This window comes from Cladophialophora bantiana (genome assembly GCF_000835475.1).
Source record: "Cladophialophora bantiana CBS 173.52 unplaced genomic scaffold supercont1.3, whole genome shotgun sequence".
NCBI lineage: Eukaryota > Fungi > Ascomycota > Eurotiomycetes > Chaetothyriales > Herpotrichiellaceae > Cladophialophora > Cladophialophora bantiana.
In genome coordinates, this window is record NW_015971577.1 from 1,931,191 (window position 1) to 1,956,286 (window position 25,096).

The following is a 25,096-nucleotide window of genomic DNA, read 5'->3' on the forward strand; positions in this document are numbered from 1 at the left end:
GTGCACGAGGACCGGGTACAGTATGATCAGCCCCTTTTCTTCCACACTCGTTCTTTTGCGTTATCGTCCAATCTCCAACAGCGGACCTTGAGCCTATCGGTGAGCGGGGCCACCATGAGGCTTAATTGCAGCCATAAAATTGACGCGTATCGGGAAGCGCGATTCAGGTAGATGAAGGTGGAGCATGAGCCTCACGCCGTCAGGGATGGCGTTATGATTGTTAGCCCTTGAAGACAAGAGCCAAGCAGGGCGTCATCAACCTGTAATCCCATCGTTTGTGTCCCGCACAGGTTGGCTATTCATGCCTAAGCAGATTGAAGAGATGATTGACGCGTCGAGAACTGGGGCGCAGTGCGTGCAGGGACGGGAACCAAGAGCTGAAAGGCAAAGGGCGGCTGAAGATCGGAGGATACGAACAGACACTCCTCGGACCCTGGACACATTGACGATGGAGGATGGAGGGGCTGTTAGCCGGAGATGCAAACGGCGGTTGGGTCGTTTGTGAAGGTAGTGCGGCTCCTGGGTTTTTTGTTGTAGCAGCGCAGCTGTAATTAATTGTGTGAAAGGTGGACATGGCGGACGTGGATGAGGATTCCAAGAGAATCGACGCCTGCGGGCTGCGGCGTCAATCCTGGTGGCCCCCGGTAAGGAGCCAAGGGAGCCAAGGGAGCCAGGGGTGCCCAGGGTGCTTTTGGCCTTTGGTGGGCGTGTTAGGCCACTAGGCCCTTAGACTGCTAGGCGCGGGTGTCTAAAATGTCATCTGCGGTGTCTGCATATGCTTTTTAGTGGCGCCCGTCTCCCCCAGTTTTTTCCCAGTCAGTTCAATTCAAAGGCTCCTCCCCCTTTGCCCGTCTCGTCACCACCTGGCACCCTCGTTGTGAGTGCCTGCCCTCCCTGCGCCTTTGGCACTGTGTGCGCCTGCAAACACCTTGACTGCTCGGCCCTCATTCAACTAATCCTGACACCTTTTGTCGACCGACGATTGTCTTCCTCTCAGGCTCTACACGGACCGCACTGGATTGCATGCTTCGTGGAACAGCCCGCTTCTATCTTATTGTTTTGATTTCGTCCAATTCCGTTGTCAACACGGGGAATTCTTCTTTGTTTGCGGCCGGCAACAAACCACCAACACCACCACTTCTCCGTCGCCCTTTGTTTTGACCAACACCAACCACCACGTTCAAAACTTCCATTCAAAGTAATCCATGTTAATGTCCTAATTCGACTGAACCCACAGTCAACCGTCAAAGTGGCAGCAACTACTGTGACTGTCTCGCCAGTCATGGCAAACTCGTTCGTCTCCCTCCCTAATTATCCTAGCCCTGCCCTTTCTGACTTCTCCCAGTTTCGCTGCGGCATGGCGCTCCTTTTGGCATACCATGACCTCCAATGACCGCCATGCCTCCCATGACTCTCCCTACAGGACCGGGCAACATGTCCCTGTCGGACAGAGTCGCCATGCCCCCCTGACTTCAGTCGCCACCAGTGCCATTGACTCCCACCAAGACCTCTCGCAGACATACCACGATGAATCCAAACGACCCTCGGTCTCCTCAACTCAGCTGGCCCAGTCACCTGCCAGGCCATACTCACCCGGCATGCGTTCCGTGTCATCTCCCAAGCGTGCTGGCCCGGAGGAAGTCGTCTCCCCTGGCGAGATTCAAATGCAGAACTTTGCTGATGGTGCACCTCCTCCTCCACCGGTGTCTCACTCCTGGAAGAAGATCGACCGCTGGGCTGAGAAGAACTATCCAGAGCTTTGGGATCAGTTGGGCGAAGGCTGTACACAAAATGACATTAATGAGCTGGAACACGAGTTGAACATGTCTTTACCGCAAGACGTGCGCGAGTCCCTCGCCATCCATGACGGGCAAGAGCGTGGTGGAAGACCAACGGGTATTATTTTTGGTTGCATGCTGCTAGATTGCGAAGAAATTGTCCAGGAATGGAAGAACTGGCAGATTGTCAACGAGGAGTATCTGGCCGGTACGCGGAAACCATCCTACAGCTCCAAGGGCCTCAGTAACGGCGCTTCCTCGTCAAGCCAAGCCCATGGCAATCGCTTCTGGAGGCAGGAACTGCTGGATAGACAGGAGTCACAACCCCCCAACGCCATCCAGAAAGCTTATGTTCACCCCAGTTGGATTGCTCTGGCCAGAGATTGGGGCGGTAACAATATCGCGATCGACTTGGCACCGGGCCCAATGGGCAGATGGGGCCAAGTCATTCTTTTTGGCCGAGATTACGATTGCAAGTATGTTGTTGCGCGGTCATGGGCACACTTTTTGGCCACCGTGGCAGACGACCTGAGCACCGAGAAGGTCTTTGTCGACGAGGAAACGGGCGAGCTGAAACTGAAGGAATTCAAGACCGAGACAGTCGAGCCCGCCTATATGGATATCTTGCGTTGGAGAGCAGATCAAAAATATGGGCGGAGAGGACCGAAACGGAGATCTCAACCAGCAGGGTTGAATAACAGTTCAGTGGCACAGAACGGCCGGCACTCCCCTTACAACAGTCCAGTTGTTGGTGAAGATCGAGGCCGGTCGCCTCACCGGTTTTCACGGGGACCTTCTGGTAGCCCGAGACATACGGTCAGCAGTCCTCTGGCTCGCGTCCAAGAGGAAATTGCACAACCGCAAGCCATTCGTCCTGGTGGAGATGTGGTAAAGGATTTCGCTGAAGCTGCTGAAGATTCAGTTAGTGAAGGCAAGAAACGAGCCACTCCTGCGCCCATAGATTCACAGGTGGCAACTTCCACCAAGCAAGCTGGGGAGAAACTGGTGGACGTGTCGACACCCGCTTCGTTGAAGAGCGCAGATTCGAAAGACTTCCCCACCACTCGACTCAACCGCGTCCTGACAGCTGGCAACAATGAAAACCAAGACGACAAATCGAAGAAGCCAGAAGCCGAGGTCAAGGGCCTAGGGGTTAATGGGATCGAGGAAGAAATGAAGACGGTGGCGATCTAATCATCCTATCTTTCTTTTTCGTTATTGGCAACAGCCTGAGCCGGTATAAACGACCCCAAACATCGCCTGGATATGGCGTTCGGAGGCGCCCAATGAGCATTGTATGGAAGCATCAACAGACTTATTTATCATGGAAGGCGCGCTTTTGTTACACAGCCCAGGCGTCTCTGCTCTTATTGTCGAAAGCTACCCCATTTTGGCAAACTTTCTAGGTGGATCCGGTGAAGGAACAGGGCTTATTGTATGGGTAGAGTGGGGATTTCGATTGGCGGCAAGCGACCTGGTAGGGGGCGACTGACAGGGAAGACGTGTGCCTCCTCTCCAGAGAGATGATAAAGCGTCTCGCGGTGATCACTAAACAATACCATGTAGAAAGAAGAGAGCAAGTATTCGGTCGACTCGGGGAAGAGAGAAGAGCACGGCCGGGGGGAGAAGAGTCCGGGTTGGATGGACAGTGTATGGTGACAGGACTGGAAACAGAGAAGACTTAAAGGCAACTCCAAACAGGTTCTATTGCATTCTCTTTGATCCTCCATTCTCCTTTGTTTCCCTTCTCCCAGACATCAAGTCCTATGACCCCGGATGGTTGTCATCCAGCACGATACAGAAATTGTTCCTGCCTCCTCCAGGATTGATTTCCCTCTTCTTAAACACCACGTCGCCACCACCTTTGATCCACTCGCCTCTGGCCCTGGGCCCATCGAAGCGCCAGAGACTATAGTGCAGCTTCCGGGTGGTTTTTGTGTGCAGGTGCGTGTAGCCCAGCGAGTTGAGGATTGCGGTCAGATGCTGCGGGGTGAGATAGCGGCTGTTGTGCAGGCAGGGCGAGGGCAGGACGAGGAAGAGACATGGGAGTTGTAGCAGCGCGTCCGCGTCCGCGTCGCCATCCCTTTGGTGTTGGCGGTCGTCGTCCTTGGTTCTTCTGTCCTTCGTCCCGTCTGGTTGTGGTTGTGGCGCGAAGAACAAGGTCGTACGCTTCAGCATCGCTCCCCGTGCCTTAGGGTCGGGCACGTAGTTCAGCACCAGGCTGAGGCTGAGCACATCATAGTATCCCCGCTCGTCGTCCCACCCTCCCTTCCCTTCCGCATCGCGAGGGAGCGGGAGAGGGAGATGCATAAAGTCCATCTCCTCGATGCCCTCGTCCGCGCTGCGTAGGTCAATCCTCCTTACCCTTGTGACACCCGCGACGTTGAGGGCGTTGCGCGTGCTGAGCGCCCCGATCTCCAGGATCCTGAGCGGTTTTAGTCCTGTTGGCTTGGTACTGCGATCCTGCTCTGCGTCATCACGGTCGGCATCATCATCGTCGTCGTTGTGCGGAGCGCGCCACTCCCGCTGCCGCGGCTCAGGACAGCCACTACGAACAACAGCAAGAGCAGCCTTGCGAGCCCTAAGCTCCTCGTCGAGCCAGCGGACTAGCACGCGGCTGGAATCACCGCCCCGCTCGGCGCTCTGGCCCGTCCGGCTGGCGAGTTGGTACGCCTTCAGCCCGCCCTGCGCGGCAAGCTGAGCCTCGATCTCGCGTATCTCAGTAGCATCGCCCCTAGAGCGCGCGCGTGCAAGCCGCTTTTGGAGCAGGTGGTGCGTGTTGATCAGAGCGCGGGTGTGCCTCGACGAGAGTGATGAGGCGGACAAAGATGACGACAATGAGCCTGTCCTTGTTGTCCTCGTCGTCGTCGTTGTCCTTGTTGAGGTCTTTGAAGCGACGAGGAGGGGTGGCCGGGTCAATTTCAACGAAGACGACGATGCTCTGGATTTCGTCCTGGATTTCACGCTGCGTCGTTGAGCAGCCTTACTCTTGGCCGACGAAGACTGCGACGGGATCGCCATCGTGCATGGATCATGGCAGTACCTCGTAATGGGTATGGAAGTTGAAATGCCCTTGTGCTATATCGATGCCCGTGATTCATTCCAGCTCTCGGCGTAGTCGTCCATCATGGCGTCTGCCAGCGAGAGAATGCCTGTGAAACTCTCATTATTATCTTTATATCCTCCGCAACAACAGAGCAAAACCTGACTGCGCACGACTTCTACTTCGGGACACGTCCCTTGCCGCCTTGTTGACGCAAAGCCGCTAGTAGGGATTAGGTCAACTTTCGCTCAGCCTCGCTCAGCCTCGCTCAGCCTCGCTCTAGCTTGAGGCAGTCGAGATGTTCGAATATACAGAGGGACTTCATCTGGCGCTACCTGCTATCGCAGACAGACTGGTTGCGACAGAGATGAGATTCGAGACATATTTACCCAAACAAAATTCGCCGGACCAACGGTTGAGGGAACCTTTCGACAAGATGTTGAACCGCTTACATGGCGAGGCACTGGATTAGCCACAATTCTTGCCTATTAGCGTGTAATAGTTATCTGCATGAGGACACTTGGTTTCTCTTCCTGATACTTCCGCTGGTGTCTGCTTAGGACAACGGAGTCGGTGACAGTGTGCCTGGCCTTATGAATGTTGTGTCGAATGTTGTACCTAGAGAGATTTCCCCTATGATGCTGTTATTATTATCGTGAAATGACAGCCTTTCCTAACAAGGCTAGCGATATTGGGAGGCATCAAAGACATTTATGGTGGAGGGACCCTGTACCTCGTGATTAGAACTTGACAAGCTGAAGAACACTCACAGTCACAACAGATGCTAATGCACATGCGGGCTTCAGCTTCATGCACCACCACCAAGTCTAGAACTACTAAACTACTCCAAATGCTTTGTCGACCCCGCTGATTGAATGACAATGCGGCACCTCAGGCCTGACTTGGGTAACCACGCAACTCATGATTCGTCGCTGGTCGAGCTCCAGCCAGCCTTGGAGCAGAATACGCCTTGATAGTAACAGTGGTTGCAGTATCTTCATTGTCGGCCGAGTTCCAGCCAACTTCGAAGCAGTATACGATTTTATAGTTACCAAGGCTGCAGTGTCTACGCTGTAAATCATCCAAATGAGCCAGGTGGAAGTTTGACCATCCTCCTCTCATTGCCTCTCGTCACTAAAATGACGGCTCACGTGTAGAGGGATCATGACTTAGAGGCTTCGTCAGCCGGTCCTCAATCGCTTTCTTCAGCTAGCCAGAGAGCCGTTAGTTATGCAGAGACACGGTTTCGGGAGCCCAAGAGAACGACAATTGTCCAAAGGGTTATGCAGACGTCTACTTCTGGACACACTTTTCAGCTGCTCACACGCTAAATCGGAGCTGAGAGTAAGATTCCGTCTATAAAATAGGGCTGGCCTTCTCATCGTAGACCGGATTGGACCCTCAGCTCCACGGAATACATCTCAAGCTGTATTCTTGACCACAGCGGAATCACCAACATGACGTCCCCTACTGTGAATCTTCGCGCCGCATATGGCAAGAATGTGCTTCATGATGTTATGCTGAAGAAATACCAAATGAGAATTCCAAAAGCTGGAGCCAGCCTGCCGAAAGCACCACCGTCTCGTGACAGAGCCCCAACCGGTGGTTGGTCGCCTGGACCAGTTTGCATTATCGGCGCCGGTTCAGCTGGTTTAGCCACGGCCATTTATATTCACGATGCCTGTGTGCAGGCCGGCGTCACCCCTCCGACTATCGACATCTATGAGGCTACTGAGCGGTCAGGCGGCCGTGTCTATACCTATCAATTCACTGACACTGCCAACCCGGCAAAGCACAACTATTATGACATCGGGGCCATGCGCATACCTGACATCATGACAATGAATAGGTAATGGCGCATTAGAAATATTAGGACCGGGCTAACAGCTTTCAGCACCTTGAGAATGATTGATTACCTCAAGAAGAATAAGGGGCAGGATATTATCATACAGCCATACACCTACAGCGACCCAGAGAAGCGAGAACCTCTCATGTACTATTATCGGACTTATCAGCCAAGGTGAGTTGTGGACTTGAAAATAGTTTAGAGTATATGGCTCAACAGGTACAGTGATATCGACAAGGAGCTATCGCAACTCGACGGAGTGATCCAGCCATTCATGATTCAACTAGCAGCTGCGGTATCTACTCAGGACTGGGACCAGAAGTTCCAAACAATGTGTCAGACTTACGACAAGTATTCCACTCGAGCTTATTTGCAGCTCGGCAACATTTATGGCACCACGACTCCAATCAAGTGTGACACCCAGATATCTATGCAGTGCGGATGAATGCTAATCGGATGCCAGTTGGACCTACGAGCAGACAGAAACCGCCGAAACCTTCGACACGTAGGTGATACTTTGGCGAACCCTGCGCGCCCATGCTAACCTTCTTCATCACAAAGGTCGACTGGCCTTTTCGACCAGGCCTGGATGGAAACCATCTGCGACTATGCCGACTTCCAGGCCGCCAGCGCCGGCAAGTGGTACAGACTCGAAGACTCTCAAACAAAGAATGGCATGCAAGCTATCACCAATGCGATGGAGAACTACCTCAAGTCTATCAATATAAATATCAAGTATAAAAGTCCTGTTACAAGCCTAGTGTAAGTGATCGCAGCACAACCCTGACATGTTGGTCGTAGAAGCTTTCAGTCGGGGCAGAGACATCTCAATGTCGCCGAGAAGCCTCTATGGTCCGATCCTCGAGTTCCATATATTTGAAGAGAATCTGACCCCGGCCCCAGATACAACCAAACCGACATCGCGGTCAGTACCGCGGGCGGACAGGCGCAAAATTACGAGTCTGTTATCAACACCACGACCATGGGCTGTCTTGGCAGAATGGACATCGATGGACTCCAGCTGGATGACGACGTCTTGACTGGGATCAGAGCCCTTAGCTATGACCGTGCCACCAAGGTCGCCATCAAATTCAACTCGGATTGGTGGACACCCCTTCTCAACAAGCAAGCGAGTCGGAATCCCAAAATTCTCGGCCCAGACAACAATCCTCCAGCCTCGAGCTTCCTGGGTGGCGTCTCCAGCACGGACCTACCCATTAGCAACGTGGTATACCCATCCTGGCAAGACGAGGGTTCCACCATTCTCATGATCTCGTATGCCTGGGCGCAAGATGCTACGCGTATGACCTCGCTCATTCCAGACTACGCCGGCCAGACACAGATCAACAACCAAGATCCCGTAGCTGTGCTATGCATGCGATATCTTGCCCAACTCTGGCGACAAATTCCCGGGGCGCCAACGCTGGACGAGCTCCAGAACAAATACTACCAGTCTCATCACGCCTGGGCCTGGGCCAATGACCCCAACACCGCTGGCGCGTTCGCGCTCTTCGGCCCCGGTCAGTTCTCGTACCTTTACCCACTCATGCAGCAGCCTCACTGCCGCGGGGACGGGAGCAACAAAGTCGGGTTCTACTTCGCGGGCGAGGCGACCAGCGCGCATCATGCGTGGATAAGCGGAGCTTTTGACAGTGCGTACACGACTGTGTGGCAGTGGGCGGGTGTTCAAGATCCACCCGCACCGGGCCAGACGAACGCCGTGCAACAGGCGCTGTTTGAACTGCCGTTTGGCGAAGGCCGCAAGAAGCATGTTGCCGAGATGGACGAGAGTCTCTTGAACTGGGCCATCTGGGCGGCGGAACAAAGAGAGAAGGGGGAGAAGGGGAAGTAATAAGAGCGGAGGCAGCCACATCTCAAAATGGCCAAGTAGTCACGCACGGCTCGGGTCACATGATGGCGGGATTTTCAGGTCTGGGAACGGAAATGGAATCATTTAGGGGAGGTCAGTTTTGGTCAAAGTACTACTATATAGGGCAATATTTCCCATTTCAAGATGGGATCGCCATCGCCATGCTGACAGCACTAGTGTCTGATCTACATACCCGCTTGCTAGCATGTAGCCATCGCCAAAAGTATTCTTCTTCACGAGGGTTACAGCATCTCCCTAAGATGGGCATCTGCAAGCCGTCATATGCAGAGCCTATCCATCCTTTTACAGGCCTTCCCTGCTTGACCATTCAAGTCTGGGCTGATTGAAATCCTCTCCCTGGTTATGCCGCAGAGCCCTCAGCTCCTAATGTTCTATTGATAGATCTTTTGGTCGTAATATCGTGATAGTCCCTATCCAGACCTCATACTGCGCCCCCCGATCCATCCCATATCAGACCCGCTGCTTTTTGAAAACATTCCCACCATGGACACCGTTAGCTTCCCGCTGCCGTTTTCGCTCGATCTCTTCCTTCATGATCCGCTCCGCCTCGCTCATCGGTCTTTGCTGAATAGGGCCGGCTGATTTTCTCGTGGGCCCCAAGGGGTTCTTCTTGGAAGATACGGCGAATACGTTCTTCGGCTTAGCTGACGAGCCGCCAAGGGACATGGATATAGGCTGTTTCGTAGAAGTTTGCGCTGTTTTGGAGTCGCTGGACATTGTGGGCGATGTTGTAGGTGGAGAATGTGATGTCGGCGTTGCAGTGTTCTCCTTTTCCTTGTCGGATGATGATTCGTCTCTCTCCGAGAGAGGAGGAGTTGGCGGTTTTGCGGCCTCGGATGTCTGTTTAATTGCTCCAAAGTTGAGGACAATTTTCTCTCCATCGTTTCGTTTGATGCCTTCGCCTGCACCCTGTGTCTCATCATCTTGTTGCTCTTCATCTTCCGTCGCGTCATCCAACCCCTGCCGCTTCGCCTTTCGGATCTGTTCCTGTATCATTCGTTGTTCCCGTTCTTCATCACCACGATCTTGTCTTTCCTTCTTTCGGATCGCCTCCTGCCGCCTCAGTGCCTCGGGGCTGTTGTCAATCCAGCTGATCGTGAGCCCGCTTGCGCCTGTGCGGCTCTCGTTCTTCTCATCCTCGTCAACGCGACATATCCCTTCTCTGCCCAGGTACTTTGCAAATTCCGTCAGACTACTCCATTTGGTTGCATTCATATGAATATGCTGTTTATTTGAAATATACTCTTGGTAGAAGTGGTTGACGTTGACTTTTTTCTCGCCGTGCCCTGTGCGCAGTAGTTGTATGAAGTCTCGTAGGAACTGGTTTGAATAGTCGTTGATGGCTTTTCGAGGATCTTCGCCAATCAGCTGCATTTGGCGGACGTGGGATTCGGAGGCGACATGGCATTTGAAGCCGTTTTCATCCCGCATTTGCCGTTGACATGCTTGACAGTACCATCGCAACCGTTGAAGTCCCTTCGACTTCATCTGGTTGGCGATGTACTTGGTTGATCCCACTTCTGCTCGAGGCATGGTTGCGGTGGTTGGACGTAAGCCAGAGACAGTATGGAGATAGGTGGGCAAGCAAATGGAGATTGTATTGTCAAAGGACGGCGATGAGGCAGGGCAAGGGCCTTGATGTTCGGACCGCAGCTTGTGAAGAGGGTGGCAATCAACCGGCGAGTCAGCCTCGTCAGTGTCATTTGAACCATTTTGCTGACTAATTCGCAGACGAGGCTGCGAGCACCGTGCGGCCGATAAAACACGTAATAATTAGGTTTGGCCCTGTTACGGTTCAGCGCCACTTCATGCCCACCACGAGTTTTTGCGTTGAAGAATCTGGATGAACTCTCTTAGATGGGCCGCATCCTGTAGGTCTATCATAGGGTCTTTGGTAAACTGCCTCAGACCACCTCTTCAAGCCTTAAACTGCAGGTTGCGGCTTGCCGAACCCAGACCGTTCATTACCCGCTTGTGAGCGGGTAGCGCACCCAGCCAGCAACCCGCATCTCGTACCGACAGGCGGCTGTCAGCGTCGTGTGCACTGATTTACGCTGATCTGCACCGATTCGCACTGATTGGCGATAAGTCAAGTGGAAGCAGCCCGACATGAAGGATCCTTTGGTGAATTAGTCTGATAGACTGATAATAATAGGACATATGCTCCCTAGAGCAAGCGGCATCTCACGGCTCAGGCGATACATCATAAATTCCATACATCTTTTGTCTGCGTATTGAGATCTTTTGAAACTACTTCATATTTCACATTCGTGCTAAATGGGTTCACTGCAAGAAGGCTGGCAGAAGCTTAGCGTCGGCGTGGTGGGTGGTGGCATTGGTGGCATGTCTGTTGCGATTGCTCTACGCCGCGCCGGCCACGAGGTAACAATATACGAGCGAGCTGACTACGCTGGCGAAGTTGGTGCTTCAGTGTCTTGCGCCGCTAACGGTACCCGTTGGCTACACGAATGGGGCGTTGACATTGGCAAAGGAGATCCCGTTATATTGAGGAAGCTTATTAACCGCGATTGGAGAACAGGAGAACCCGTGAGCGTCTATGACCTTGAAGACTACGAGGAGCGATGGGGTCATGTGTACAATATGTTCCATCGGCAGTATATGCACAGAATGCTGAAGGATACAGCCCTACAACAAGAGGGCGACGGCATCCCTGCCCAGCTGCGAGTCAACCATCAAGTGAGTACTCTCTGGTCTTCCGTTACTGCTAGAAGACTTATATTAACTGCCGCCTTGGATTTCAGTGTGAAAACATCAACCTACAAACCGGCGTCATCAGTTTCAAAAACGGTGTTTCTGTACAACACGACTTAATCATTGGCGCCGACGGTATCGGATCTGTCGTTCGATCAATCATCGGCATCCAACCTGACAAGGTGCCTTCTGACCAGAGTTGTCTGCATGCCAACGTTTCTACAGAGGAAGCCGTCAAGGCTGGGCTCGTCGACTATTCTCAAGATAGCGCGCTCGAGTATTGGGGCGGACAGGAGGGAAAATGGGACAAAATTGTCCTCTCACCATGCAACAGTGGCAAACTGCTCTCTTACTACTGCTTCTTTCCTCGAACAGTAGGCGATTACACTACCCATGCATGGGGCCAAGAAGATCGTCCCGTGAAAGAGCTCTTGGACCCATACCCGGAGCTGGACCCTCAAGTACTAGCACATTTGAAGATAGGTAAACAGATCCAACCATGGCGATTATGGGTACAGTGAGTTCATCCCCCTATTTGGCACGAAGCAGATAGCCGTGCGACTTATACTGATTCGAACCGTAGTCAGCCATATCCTTACATACAACGCAGCATGGTCTGCTTACTCGGTGATGCTGGCCATCCTGTACACTCTACTTGCTCTAAGAAAATTTCCGATTCAACTCAGCTAACATAGAGTAGATGATGCCACACCAAAGTCAGGGTGCCTGTATGGCCATAGAAGACGCTGCAGCTTTAGGCATCCTCTTTGACAAGAAGCACTTCAACGGAGACATTGAATCAGCTCTTGGCGTATACGACCAAGTCCGATTGCCGAGAGTTACCAGAGTTCAAGCGGCGGCTGCAAAGGCTGCTTACAACATCAACGAACGAATTGGTCAGTCTCAGCTCCAGAGGGCGTTAACACAAGAAGCCTAATGGATGGGCAGGTTTTTCGGTTAACAAGAACATATCGACTTATCGTGTTGAGGATGAGAAGGAAATCTTGACCATCGAGGAAATGAACGCGTATGTCACTGGCTCAAGCATTTATGCATCACTGCATTGTTCAAATTCTAACAGACCGCGAAGGTACGATATGTACAAAGATATCGAAGAAATACTCGCTCAGCGAAGAGGACTACCTTTCGAGGAGAAATTCATCCGCGGATTGCCCATTGGGTTGGAACTTCCCAATGGGGTCGTGATCGGGGCTCAGAGCGACCGTTGATGACCGGTATTTCATGATACCCTAGCATCAGCAGTTACTCAAATAATGGACGACAAACAGGTATCGAACGCAGAATCATCTAAGATATTCTTCTCAATGCCATTCATGAAAGATTGGGTACTGTTTTCCTCATCACTTATGTTCTCCACGTACTCAAAAAATGCCCACCATCCACAAACAGCTTTCGTCTAGTAATATACCTGGTCGCAACATTACTGCAAAAGAACACCACTGTATTTGCCACATCCGTTGAAGTCCCCATCTGCCCTACCGGGACTCAGTTATACCTCGTTCGAACCATTCTCTCATAATCCCCATCCGTATATTTCTGCACCGGCGTTTATAGTAGCAGTGAGGTGTTACGAATCGCTTTCACATGAGGTGTCTGTTGAGGATCCTTACTAATCCTAACTGGGTTAGGGTTCTCAGTAACAATCCTGGAATAGCATGAGCTGGTTGGGAAAGACACAAGGTATGAGCAGGTCTATGTTACTAAGAACTGTATAGTCCAGTAGATAACATGGGTTGGCTACGAAGAGAGTGTAACTATCTAGGGAGGTGAGGGTGTATATATAATGCTTGTGCTCTGTGCGCTCTGTGCGCTCTGTTGCAGGGCCAACAGAGCCAACAGAGCCAGCAGAGCGTCTCACGTGATTCAGCCTTGTTCTGCCGTGGATCCTTCCATTTGTCCAATGAGTGTGTCGAGCCGCGCCCGCGCAGCTCGTGACCAGTTGCTTCCGAGGCTGTGTCTAACAGTGTCAGACAGAGGGCACTGTTTGCCTGAGGGGCAGCTCAGTATGGACAGCGGGCGATTAATACCGTACTTACAGACAAGGGTCAACATATGGACAAAGTTAACTACCGAGAATTATATAAGTGAGGTGCACAGTCGCGTCTATATGTATAAGTGTGCCATCCTAAAGTAGTAATAATAAGTGCGCTAATATTACGGATTCGGCTAGACACTGGAATGACGGACGCCTAATACATTGTAACAGAGCACTTCAGGGTTCGGCGTGCACGTGCAACAACGCACAGAGGCCTGTCCAGCAGATCGGGAATCGAGAACGCATTTCTGGTTGATACTGACGAAACACCCCCACCACCAACACCACCCAGAGGGGTAGCGGCTAGAGTTACGAGCACCTAGCACAGCGGCAGCATCGAGAAACAGGACTGAACTGATAAAACACTTAGGTATTAGGTAGACAGCGCCCAAAAACCATGGTATTCATGACACTCTCTCGAACTGTAAAGAATGGCCGTCTGCCAGCACTATAAACTCTGCCCTGCCAGTTCACCGCCACCCCAGCACCGCACAGCCGCCTTGCCTTGTTACACTACTAATAAGGATCTGCTACTGAGGAACCTAACCTCGTTATGCGATACAGCAGCAGCTCTAACAGCCGCCTTATTCACCTTCTTTGCTTTTGAGCCCTACGTGCTCCATGGCCGTGTAAAAAGGCTGTGTCTAATAGCTGGATCTTCAATATAGAAAGTAAGTGAAACCCAGTGAACTAGTATTCTTGGAAAAGAACTGTGAAGCATATGCTAACCCAAGAACTTATACGATTAGCTAAGGGGCCTACACTCGAAGAGATTGACTACTTATTAGCTGGTGAAGAATTCAAGAGTGCCAATATCAATGAGCTTCAACTTCAGCATAGTATTGACACTAAGCAAGGTTTATCAGTTACAGAACCTCAAGTGTGAAAAAATACTATGGCTTTCGACATCGGTTCATTGAACCGTCGTGTCTTAAAAGCGTCATACCTTAGGCAGATGGATTCGGAGAGGTTTCGCACAGGAGGTGATCTCATATCGGAGACTGGACCTTCTAACTACTTCGGGAAGGGACCGGTGGAGATGGATACGACGATTGCTTTTCTCAATACGGTTGATTGAATGGGCTGCCCCTTCTCTCATCGTGTCCATCATATAACGTGATATGGGGACTATGGATCATTGAACGGGGGTCTACGGTGCCGTACAGGTCCGGATCTTAGAAACGATCGGAAGATAGTTAGTGGGTGGCACACAAGTAGCTCGTAGATACTATTATGGTCTGTTGGCATGATTCACTCCTCCCTTGTCACCTTGCGGGCCCTTGGCACTTATTCAAGTGGCTCATTTGACATCGACAGCGCGATCCATCTTTGACTTAGGCCGAGATATGAACGTACAATAGGTAACGATAGGAATAGTAGCAGCAATTTTCCTGGTTGATGTCCGGTAATTTACCGCCGACCTTCAGCGCTGGCAGATATAGTGGTCTCTGCTGCCATCACATCAACAACCGAACTTTGTTGTAGTTGATCAAGCTGGTATTCGATAGCTCTCCTTCCGACTTCTAGTTAATGATCACGTCTCTATCATGGACCAAATGACTCGAAGAGTCGACCACGAACAGCACCACTTTCTTCGGCGAATGGGCTTACAATCCGATCTGAACCTCAAGGCTATGGACAAGCCGTTGTCAAGCCTTCACCCCTACATCCGCAAGGAGCAAGCACTTGATAGCTATTATTTATGCCTAAGACGCCGTAGGAATTTCATCACGTGCAACACCAGCCGGCTTGCTTGCGCGTCCATCAAGAGTGTGTCCATCCTCTGCTCCGGCGCGGACTTTGAAGGCCATCATCTCGTTTAACGGGACCGAGTTTCGATCACAGATCTTCCGTGCTGTGTCCCGCTATCAGGGACCTACGCAACGCAGTAGGTACAAAGGAATTGGAGTAGCTGAATGCCTTGTTCTATTCACGTAGCCCTATTAACAACGACTCAACGCTTGAGAAAAAGGAAGAGTTCTCTCTCAGCCGATTCAGGTGAGAGGAGACTCTTATAGCTTCCCCTCTTTCTGTTACGTGAAAAGGGTAAGGCAGCGTTAACCGATAGCCTTATGCCTTAACCGTCCTTTACCTTATCCTTTCCTTTTCTTTCTATACCGTCCACCCGATTCGGGTGGAGGGCGTAGAGTACTTAGGGACAACGGTGGGTTCGTGACAGTTGCCCCCCCTCTAAAAAGCGGCTCGCCCTCGAGTCGCTGCGAGTATAAAGATAGCCTTAATTCATCGTATAAACAGGCCGTCTCAATTATTAATGACGAAGACAATAATATGATAGTTAAATAGCCATTCACTAACAATAGTAAGTGATTAAATTCCCACCCGATTTAGGTGAGACAGCCGTTTTATATTGTTATAGCAATGTGGGTGAGGTTTAATTCACTTCAGCCTTTGCTTTGGTTCTTAAGCCCTTTACTATGGCCTTCTTCGTCTCTTTTTTCCTCGTTTAGATTAACCATAAGATATGTAAATATTACCTACCTCACTCGGGTGAGAGACGCTACTAACATATATATAGCCTCTTACGTACGAGGAAGTCCGGCTAGACACTTAGTCCTAGTTAGGCTATGGTGCCAGCCTTGTTGGTAAGAATTATGAGTTCTATAATATTAGAACAATGATAGCGTACTGACGAAAGAAGCGCTTTCCGCGATTTTACGGATCCTCCGTCTACTTCTAGCTCGGAGTTAGTTTTTTCTATCTTACCCTGCGACTAGACTTAGTTTAAGTCGTATGGGTTTTACTCTCGTTCCCGGCCTAGCGCTGACTACGTTGCCGTAAGTGAGAATTTAGCTAAGGTTAATAGTATACTAAATGAATTAGATCCCCGTTAACCTATAGATAGGTTGTCGTGCCCTCTAAGCTCTCATCGAGAGAGTAATTTCCGTTGCTAGCAGTGGTTCGGCTATTTTAGCCGATTAGATGTAGATGTTTCTCACTCGATTCGAGTGATAAATCACTAACACCTATTTTAGGGAATGGCTTAAGTCCTAAGCACAGGGGCTTAAGTCTATATTTCGAAAAGCCAACCGTGCTTATAAGGTTGACGGCGATGCCGACCTCTCCGATCTTAGGGAGATTTAGTATTTACTAGACGTCCTAATAGACGTTTTCACCTTTTATTAGTGATATTAAGAGATAGAGGAATAATACTAATTAGAATAGTGACTCCCTCTCTCCCGGCCCCTTCTATCTTCGTTAATGACGATAAGAAGAATTTTAGCTCGGGTTTTAATATACTTATTCTTTCTACTCGATTCGAGTGAGAAATCACTAATAGTGAAATAGACTAGAGTGCTAGTTATTTTAGTGACTCCTTCTCTTCTCTCTCCTCTCCTTCGGCTTCGCCGGTCTTAAAGAAGGCTATTATCTCTTTCTTCTCTTTCGCTATCGCCGTCCGCGCTCGCTAAAGAGTGCCGAACGTATGGTTAGCTACTCTTCGCGGCCCTAAAATGTGAGTCGAATATATAAATTAAGAACGTCTCTAGGCCTATAGCCGCTAAGACAACGATGTCTCTAGACGACGTCGTTCTTCTCGTTTATAATACTAATATTAGGGCCATATAGAATATAAGTGGATAGTAGAGCAACATTATCCTTAGGAGATAGATCGGGACCTCCCTAAAATATAGAATATATATAGATAGTAGGGCAATACTTATCCTTAGGGATAGGTCGGGACTCCTAAAACGACCTATAAGAGTATCGTCTTCACGTGGCGTAGATTATAAGTAGCTCTTTATAGTGAAACTAAGTATACCCTCACTCAATTTAGATAAGAGATATTTCTCATTAAGTACGCACACCGTACTTTTCGTCGAACTCTCTAATTATTTTTCGTATAAGGGCACCGATGAAGTATTTCCTAGGTTCCTATATATTATATTTATAGCCTCACCCTAGTCATTTAACTAATTAACGTCGTCTTACTTCCTTTCCTTAAGCGTCTAGAATCTATTTTACATCGAACTCTTTCTCTTTATCTACATTAATAGGTGAAGAAGGAAGAGTTTCTTAGCGTTAATAATAAGCCTAAAGAAGTGAAATGTAAAATATTAAATGAATTCGTTTATAACGCTTAGATAGAGTAAGTTAATAGATATTTTTATCTATTCGTTATTTAACGTAGAAAGGCCCTATATACTTATTAGAGAGTTTCTTACTAGCTTTACGTAACTTAATATTTTTCGTTAAGAGTATAACTAGATCGCCCGCTATAAATTCTATATTCTTACGGTGCTAATTATAGTAGCTCTTAATCTTTTCTTACGTCCTTTACTAGAATTCTCGTAAGTAAGCTCGTATAGCTAAAACCTTCTTAGTATTTTATCTTACTCTCTTATGAATTGAGAGCGGTTCCTTTTCACCTAATTCGGGTGAATAAGGATCTTTAAGATTTCTTTTCATGCTGGGTTTATAGTTATACACTATCTAGAACGGTATAGTATTAATCGTACTATTCCGGCTATTATTAATAGCTCATTCTGCACTACTAAGTAGTTTAGCCTAGTTACTTTATTCGTTATTTAGATAGTATCTTAAGTAGCATTTAAGTACTTAATTTAGCCGCTCTATTTATCCGTCTATCTATGGATGAAAAGCGATTAATAGCTTTCTCTTAACCGTGAGATAATAGTATATCGTCTCCCAATACTTCGACGTAAATAGGAAGTCTCTATCACTCACAATTATTTTAGGCATTCCATATCTCGAGAAGACTTCATTAATTAAGACCGTCTCTAATTTCTAGGTCGTTATATCTTACTTATATAGAATGAGACGTACCATTTTTAAGTGCCTATCTACTACCACTAGCACCGCGTCGTAGACGCTATTCCGATGCTTAGACGATAGTAGCCCTACGATGAAGTCTATAGCAATACCTTACTAGGGCTCCATCGGCGAAGCTAGAGAGACCAGCTCTCTATAAGGCTTATATCTTAGAATCTTTATTCTTTAGCACACATTATAAGTATTTATATACTCGTAAACGTCCCTCTTCACCCTGGGCCACTAGTAACAACGCTGAATAACTTCGAGCGTTCTAGCTCGCCCAAAGTGACCCCCGTCTTAAGAATCATCATAATTAACCCTTAGAATCTCAGCCTTAATCGTTAAATTATTGGGAATATAAATAAGTTCATTTCGTCGGACTATTCCCACTTAATCTAGTGTTCAATGCCCTCCATCTACGAAGGTTGTTCATATTCGTACGTCCACGAACCGATTAAGACTCTACGCCTCCCGAATCTGAGCTTCCAGATTTACTCTCCCACCTAATTCGGGTGAGAAAGTCGGCGCTCTTTCTCTTTTAGAGGTCGCCTAGCTTACATTTACTAGGCGATCGTCCTCGATGAGTTCATTTAACTTATCGCTCTTCTACTCTAGCTCTACTTCGTCAGTAGAAGATATTAGACTAAAAATAGTGTTCTATTCACTGTTCCTTAGATACGGTTTTCGTAACGACTACGCTCTCGTTAATATCGTAATTCGAACAGCGCTAATCGATATCGGTACTTCACCGTCTCTACCCGATTCGGGTGGAGGCTCTAAGCGTAGAGCTATAAGTTTATGCAGTATATTGCCCTATTTATTAGCACTTAAAATTACTCGCTCATAATTAGGCCTTCTAGATAAGCCATTAGCGGGGTTTTTCTTACCTACCCTCCATTTAATACGAAAATTAAATACTGCTAGATCTTCTACCCAGCGTATTTATCTCTTTCGAGTCAATACCTTTATATTTATAAAGTGAATTAGCGCTTCATAGTTAGTGACTATAGTCACTATCTTAGAGAGGGCTTCTAGATAATACCTTCATTTCTTAAATGCGTATATAATCGCTAGTATTTCCTAGTTACCCGTAGAGTACCGAATTTCCTTAGATTTATATTTATGAAAGTAGAAGACTATAGATTTCTAAACGAATAAAGATTTCTTATTCGTTTTAGATAAGAGAATAGTGACCTTTTAGAATAATATATCTTCTAGTTCACTACTAGAGACATCGATCTTTACTCTTATCTCTAGATCTAGATCGTAATAATGAAGTAGAGGGGCTCTTTTAAAGCGCTTCTTAAGCTCTTAAAAAGCCTCATCTACTTTTAGAGTCTATTCTAGAGAGCTCTTCTTTACGCTATACTTTATTCTCTTTAGTAGATCTATAATTAGCGCCACTACTCTTAAGAAATTACGGATGAAGCCCCTATAGAAATTAGTAAACCCTAGGAATATCTAAATATCTCTAAATATCTAGGGGGTAGGTCATTCTCGAATGGCTACTACTCTCTAAGAATCTATTGAAACTTCTTCCTCATTAACGATAAAGCCTAGAAATATTACTTCTCTTATATAGAACTCGTATTTACTAAGTTTAATAAAAAGCCGTAATTTCCGGAGTCTTTCGAGCACTTATTTAATATAATCCTCGTATTTCTTCTCTATTCTACTAAAGATTAGAATATCGTCTATATATATAATGTAGAAAACGTCTAGTAAGTTCTTTAGGGACTCGTCCACGTATACCTAGAAGATAGCTAGGGTATTCGTTAGCCTAAAAGACATCACTAAGTACTCGAACTACCCATATCTAGTGCGGAATGCTGTTTTTCACTGGTCCTCTACCTTAATGAGGATTCTATAATAAGCATCTCGTAGATTTAGCTTTATAAAGAGTTTTACTTCTACTAGACGATTAAGGATCTTAGATATTAAGGGCAATAAATAACGATTCTTAATCGTGACCTTATTTAACTCTCTATAGTCTATATAGAGGCGAAGTTCTCCGTCTTTCTTTAGAATAAATAGAATAGGAGCCTTAGTAGGTAAGATACTTCGTCGAATTCACCCTTTCATTAATACATTATTAAGATATTCTCTTAGAGCCTCGAGTTCTCTACTACTTAAAGGGTAGATGGGCCCATAGAGTGCTATTATACCTAGCGTAAGATTAATTATATACTCTACCTTCGACACTAGTGAAATTTAAGCCTCGCCCGGATCTAATGCTACGTCGCTATAGCTAGTATAAAGAGAAGATATATCTTCGTCTTTACTTAATATAAGAGTTCGGAGGCGGGTGAAACACTACCCCATCCGATTCGGGTAAGAAACCCTTTAAGATTTCTCTAAAGATTAATACTATATAATGTAGATTTTATCCTTCTCTTAAATAAGCTCTTACGCTATAATTATGCTAATTTAGGTTTAGCGATCTAAATCTCTTACTACCTAGATACTATCTCTAAAATTGATGTCGGGATTAATTGCTTCGAGCCAGCGTATACCGAGTATTATATCGAATCTCTCGATATTCGTAGATAATAAATTAAGTTTAGTCTTAGTAGTCCTCCCCCGGTCATTAATGGTCTAAACCTCGAGGCTATGACGACCGTAAATGGTGATCTACCGACCATTCATAGCCTTCCCAAATACATCTAGTAGAACGCCTTTTAAACTAAGCCTAACAATAGTTATCTATGAGATGAAGTCGTCCTATACCCCACAGTCCATAAGGGCCCGCAATCGATGCTTCTCGCCCTTTACTTAGACTATTACTTAAATACTCACACAGCGTTGCTCCAATGCGCCGTGTCTCGTAGACTAAATATACTCTAATGCGGTAGCTACGTTTACCACATTAGTATCTATTTTTTTATACCCTTTTCAGGGCAATTCCGTACTAGATGCTTTTCCTTATAGCAATTATAGCACTTAGGAACAAACGAGGACGTTGATTTTTCTCCCTGCTTAGCTTTAGACTTAGCTAATACGTTTAGCGAACTAGATATGTTTTTTTTCTCCCGATTCGGGTGGAAAGTTCTATTCTCACTTCCTATTATAGCCATCGATGTCTTTTACTTTAGGAGCTCATTGTTAGACACAGCCTTGAGGAAACCCGGTTACGAGTTGCATTGGCGCGACTCACCACACTCATTGGACAGATGGAAGGATCCACAGGAGAACAAGGCTGAGTCACGTGATATGCCCTGTTGGCTCTGTTGGCCCTGTTGGCCCTGTTGACAGAGCGCACAGAGCGCACAGAGCGCACAGAGCACAGGCATTATATATACACCCTCGTTACCCCTACATAGTTACACTCTCTCCGTAGCCAACTCATGTTATCTACTGGACTATACAGTTCTTAGTAACAGAGAAACCTTGCTCATATCGCGTGTGATCCACAACCAGCTCATGCTATACCAGGATTGTTGCTGAGAACCCTAACCCAGTTAGGATCAGTAGGGATCCTTAACACTCATTTCTTTTCCCTAAAGCATCCTTCTCCTTAGTCTTACCCTTTTACTCATTCGCAAAACGTGTCTTATGGCGATAGGCGGCCGTAAGGATAGTATCTCTATTAAGACGTATCTTCTATGGCTCTACCATAACTACGTTACGAATATTAGACTATAGACCGTGAAGGAAACGTCACATCTTTTACTCGACTTCCGTGAGCCTTAATATCTTTATCTTAGCCTCTACTTACTCTAGTTTATATAAGTACTAACGAACACTCTATTCTTTTCATTACTTTCTAAACTAAGCAATATAAGTAGCCTTAAAAGTGCGAGTTTAAGAGTCTTTAATAGTGTCTCGAAGGAACGTAAGGAATTTCTCCTAACTAGCGGGTACGTTACGTTGTCTATAATATATCTAACGAAGCTCTCTATCTAGCTAGGTTGCCGCCGTTTAGATGGCTTACTTAACTATCTTAGGGTCTATTAGGTTCTAGTGGTAGAACTCGAAATACATCTCGATGCCCATAATAAACTTAGTTAAGACCTAGTAACTACCCTTATTAAAATGCTTCGGGGGGTCCACCTTAAAGATTTTCGCGTAGCTAGCTAAATTATCTATAGCTAGTCGCTTATTATTCTCACCCGATTTAGGTGAGAGACTTCGAGAATATACTGTAGTCTCTTACATTAATCTCTATTTTATACTAAGAGTACCCCCTCTCCGTAGATAATGAATTCGGTCTATTTATTCTCGCCGTGTCCTTTCTCTTTTAAGTCTAGATAGTTCGGTCTATAATTATTCATCATCCATTTCTTCGAGGTCACTTACGTCCGTAGGCGTAAAAATAGAGTGTCGCGGGTTTACAGGGCCCGTAGTGGTCGCAGAGTCTTCATCGACAGTCCTCGACGAGACCTCGGGCGCCCCATTATCTCGGGGCGATAAGGGGTTCATTCTCACCTAATTTAGGTGGAAACTTATCCTAGTAAGAATGGTTTTTAGGGGTCTCCCTAGAATCGTATATAGCTACTACTAGCTCGATAGTGCCACTACGTAATAGATAAGCGTTAAGAATTATTAGAGACCTACGCAACGCAGTAGGTACAAAGGAATTAGAGTAGCTAAATACCTTATTCTATTCACGTAGCCCTATTAACAACGACTCAACGCTTAAGAAAAAGGAAGAGTTCTCTCTCAGCCGATTTAGGTGAGAGGAGACTCTTATAGCTTCCCCTCTTTCTGTCACGTGAAAAGGGTAAGGCAGCGTTAACCGATAGCCTTGTGCCTCAACCGTCCTTTGCCTTATCCTTTCCTTTTCTTTCTATACCGTCCACCCGATTCGGGTGGAGGGCGTAGAGTACTTGGGGACAACGGTGGGTTCGTGACACCCGCCCTGCCACAGGCACCCTATATTGAACGGCCGCCTCCAGGCCGGGGGAACTAGGGAGCGGATACGAGAAGGGGAGGTACTCCGGCAGAAGGCCCAATTGCTTGAGTACGGTGCCCTGATCCCAAGAAATGTGTTCGTGATACAGTCTGTCGCCGCGAATGTTGACTACTGCGGTGAACGGGACCTCAAGGTGCTTTCCTGTAACAGGAACACCTGGAAGCCTGGAAAAAGAACTGGGTTAGCTGACAGCAGTCCCGTAGAAACGAGAGACAATTGGATTGATTGAGTGCAGCTTACAGCCACGGGACATCCTGCGTGTGGGTGAACTTGAAAATAAACTCGTCGACCACTCGATCAATGCCAATGGTGCGGCTTATCAGCTCGAGTTCTGTATCGGCTGGGTTGCTAAAGATGAAGCTATCGCGGTAGAATTGCGTGAGTAGTTCACGACCCACCCCGCCTGTAAGCTATATCCTCGTCTGTTAGCAGAAAAATGCAGCGCAAATGACAGTGGGAACGACTCATGCTTACTGTTGGAACGTGATTCACATACGGTTCTTGAACCATGGTTGACATGGTGTGCTGCACCGAGCGATCAGCGAACTCGTAGTAAGTATGTTCCTCCCAGATGGTCTCCAAGTCGAAGTAGGGACCGTCCAGTTTAGGCTTGAGGAAGGTCAGGTTACGAGTGTGCGAAACCGCCTCAGAATTGTAGTGGAATTCCGGCGTGAAAGGGGTAGCAAACCTGAAGGATGAGACTGTCGAGTAGTGATATGTTCGTCCACCGCTGGTGGACGGCGATAGACCACTGGGAGGAGGGGGCCCGGCAATGTGCAAAAGTAACGCTGGGACTGAAATTTGAGGAACAGAGACCCCAGCATCTACATAGACAACTGCTGCGGCGATTCCTGGCTGCCGGCGAAACTGGGAATCGACAGCCGAGTTGAGCAAAGTGTGGTCGTAGACTAGTATGACTTATGTCAATGGAGACCACCCTGTCAGCGATGCCAGCGCAAGAAACCCATACCCACAAGTCCAATCCGGTCAGTGTTCTCACACATCTCGCACTGCTTAAGAGCATCGACAGTGTAGCTCAATATCTCTGGATCTGAAGCCAGAGCAGAGGCTTGGATCTCTGCGACAACATATCCCTCCTCGGCCCATTTGATGAGGAGAGAAGGAACGCCATCTAGATGCGTTCTGTTCTCTTCCGCTACGTCGGGGACGAGCGTAATGATACCAGGTCCATTCCGGCCAGATCGAGTCAATGGCTTCTGAAGTGTCAACCCGGGTCTGATCACTTGCGGACTGGGCTGGGGCAATGGCTTCGGAGGTTTTGTGATATCGGCGTACATTCCGGGTAGGAAGCGACAGCGGCCTTGCACATTCGGAAAGGAGGTTGAGCAGCGGTCGTAGAGATAGGAACAACGATCTCAATATGCTGCCTCGTAATGTCACCTTTAAGAAGACTAAAAAAAAGGTGCTAACGTTGTTGATGGTGAATGTTTGCTCTGTTTGAACCACTGTTTTGGTCGATAATGGTTCAGAGATCACCACGGGGTATGGGTGTCTAGAGGTCTCCAGAAGTCTGGTGCACTACCCGACACTCGACTAGATCCGGGCATTCCGGGGGAGAATTGCATATGGTAAAGATCCGTACGTATTGTAAGGCGACCACCAATGCACGGGCGGAACCAGTCCTCTCTGTCGGCTAACGCACCCACTTGCAGTATGTACTTGTTATCTCTGCCGGCAAAAAGTTGAAGCCTCAATTAAAGGTAGGGTTCCGCCAAGCAGTTCGCCAACAAAACGAGGTATAGGACCCACTTCTCGAGATAGTCGTTGGAGTCTGCATATCCTGGCGGAGGAGGCCAGGGGGTACAGTAAATGACATCACGGCCACGACCGTACAAGCCACCTAAAGTTCGTGCGAGGATCCCCGTTACGCTGGCTTTCTCATGAATTTACTGCTCGGCGCGGTCGGGGTTGTCGGGCTTTTCCCAATAGCTGAGCTTTTGGCGGGCGCCAACTGCTTTGCCAGATATCATGTGAAGGGGGGTTACCTTATCGGGCGACCACCAACGTATACATGAAACATCGCAGGTCGATGCATAGGAGCTGAGG

The 25,096-nt window shown here is 47.9% G+C and overlaps 6 protein-coding genes across 6 annotated transcripts; 3 read left to right on the forward strand and 3 right to left on the reverse strand.

The window, feature by feature from the left end:
• Positions 1 to 1,282: 1,282 nt before the first annotated feature.
• On the forward strand, positions 1,283 to 2,972 carry Z519_02609 (uncharacterized protein; the record flags this gene model as incomplete). The annotated part of the gene is made up of 2 exons (XM_016760365.1): positions 1,283 to 1,293; positions 1,346 to 2,972. The coding sequence occupies 2 exons, from the start codon at positions 1,283 to 1,285 to the stop codon at positions 2,970 to 2,972; spliced, it is 1,638 nt and encodes a 545-aa protein (XP_016623886.1).
• Positions 2,973 to 3,542: 570 nt separating this feature from the next.
• Positions 3,543 to 4,799, reverse strand: Z519_02610 (uncharacterized protein; the record flags this gene model as incomplete). Its single annotated transcript, XM_016760366.1, has 1 exon — positions 3,543 to 4,799. The coding sequence occupies one exon, from the start codon at positions 4,797 to 4,799 to the stop codon at positions 3,543 to 3,545; it is 1,257 nt and encodes a 418-aa protein (XP_016623887.1).
• A 1,479-nt stretch (positions 4,800 to 6,278) lies between these two features.
• Positions 6,279 to 8,519, forward strand: Z519_02611 (uncharacterized protein; the record flags this gene model as incomplete). The annotated part of the gene is made up of 6 exons (XM_016760367.1): positions 6,279 to 6,670; positions 6,716 to 6,841; positions 6,893 to 7,078; positions 7,131 to 7,172; positions 7,229 to 7,429; positions 7,571 to 8,519. 6 exons carry the CDS (start codon positions 6,279 to 6,281, stop codon positions 8,517 to 8,519), a joined length of 1,896 nt encoding a protein of 631 aa, XP_016623888.1.
• Positions 8,520 to 9,008: 489 nt separating this feature from the next.
• On the reverse strand, positions 9,009 to 10,091 carry Z519_02612 (uncharacterized protein; the record flags this gene model as incomplete). Its single annotated transcript, XM_016760368.1, has 1 exon — positions 9,009 to 10,091. The coding sequence occupies one exon, from the start codon at positions 10,089 to 10,091 to the stop codon at positions 9,009 to 9,011; it is 1,083 nt and encodes a 360-aa protein (XP_016623889.1).
• Positions 10,092 to 10,835: 744 nt separating this feature from the next.
• Z519_02613 (uncharacterized protein) lies at positions 10,836 to 12,499 on the forward strand (the record flags this gene model as incomplete). Its single annotated transcript, XM_016760369.1, has 6 exons — positions 10,836 to 11,255; positions 11,321 to 11,787; positions 11,854 to 11,914; positions 11,971 to 12,166; positions 12,219 to 12,297; positions 12,361 to 12,499. The coding sequence occupies 6 exons, from the start codon at positions 10,836 to 10,838 to the stop codon at positions 12,497 to 12,499; spliced, it is 1,362 nt and encodes a 453-aa protein (XP_016623890.1).
• A 10,766-nt stretch (positions 12,500 to 23,265) lies between these two features.
• On the reverse strand, positions 23,266 to 24,327 carry Z519_02614 (uncharacterized protein; the record flags this gene model as incomplete). The annotated part of the gene is made up of 3 exons (XM_016760370.1): positions 23,266 to 23,439; positions 23,504 to 23,937; positions 24,000 to 24,327. The coding sequence occupies 3 exons, from the start codon at positions 24,325 to 24,327 to the stop codon at positions 23,266 to 23,268; spliced, it is 936 nt and encodes a 311-aa protein (XP_016623891.1).
• Positions 24,328 to 25,096: the final 769 nt, after the last annotated feature.